This window comes from Eimeria tenella, genomic scaffold (assembly GCF_000499545.2).
Source record: "Eimeria tenella Houghton genomic scaffold, Eth_scaff2625, whole genome shotgun sequence".
NCBI classification, from domain to species: domain Eukaryota; phylum Apicomplexa; class Conoidasida; order Eucoccidiorida; family Eimeriidae; genus Eimeria; species Eimeria tenella.
The window spans coordinates 4,614-5,365 of NW_013542498.1; the positions used below are offsets into that span (position 1 = coordinate 4,614).

The window sequence follows — 752 nt, forward strand, 5'->3', positions numbered from 1 at the left end:
TTGTGGGGGCACGACGGACGACGTGCATGCAGGTAGAGACACTGCAGCAGCAGCAGCAGCAGCAGCAGCAGCAGCAGCAAGGACCTCAGACCCTCCTTTTATGCCAGTTGTGGGGGTCGCCAACCCCGAGTTGATTCTTTGCATGCTGCGAAACTATGAAAAGTATATTACTTTGCCTCCCCCCCCTTTTGTCATTAGGGGGGCCCCCCAAAAGGAGACCCTGGCCCAGAAGGGGGCCCCTGGAGGGGCCCCCTCGGGGGCCCCCGTGGGGGCCCCCTGTGGGGCCCCCTGTGGGGCCCCTGGGGGGCCCTCCGAGAGGTTTCCTGGGGAGTACCCCTGGGGAGCCTCTGGGGGGACCCCTGGGGGGCCCCCTGGGGGGCCACTAGGGGGGCCCCCTGGGGGCCCCCCGGGGGGGCCCCCCACAGTGTCTGCAGAGGCAGTTGACCTGCTGCAGCATTTGCTGTGTCCGCAAGAGTGCAGATTTGGTTATAAAGAAATAAGGAGACACCCGTGGTTTTCAGGGTACTGTTGGAGTTCAAAGAAAAAGAAAAAAGGAGGCAAAATAAAAGCAAAAGGAGACAAAAAGAAAACAAAAAAACACCAAAGGGACCAAAAACTGTACCCTCATTTCCCCCCCCTCACGCCCCCCAGCAGCAGCGCCTTCTCCTCGGAGACAGAAGAGACACAAGACTCAGCAGACGAGCAGGGGGCCCCCCTGTGGGGCCCCACAGGGGGGCCCCCCGACCCCCCGG

General features: G+C 62.1%; 1 protein-coding gene across 1 annotated transcript in view; it reads left to right on the forward strand.

The window, feature by feature from the left end:
* The window catches only part of ETH_00040895 (SRS47A, putative), a gene marked incomplete at both ends in the record, with an annotated part of 1,379 nt that extends 662 nt beyond the window's left edge, over positions 1-717 (forward strand). Inside the window, one exon of the mRNA XM_013375272.1 lies at positions 1-717. Within this exon, the coding sequence (XP_013230726.1) occupies positions 1-717 (717 nt within the window).
* Between the last annotated feature and the right edge of the window lie 35 nt (positions 718-752).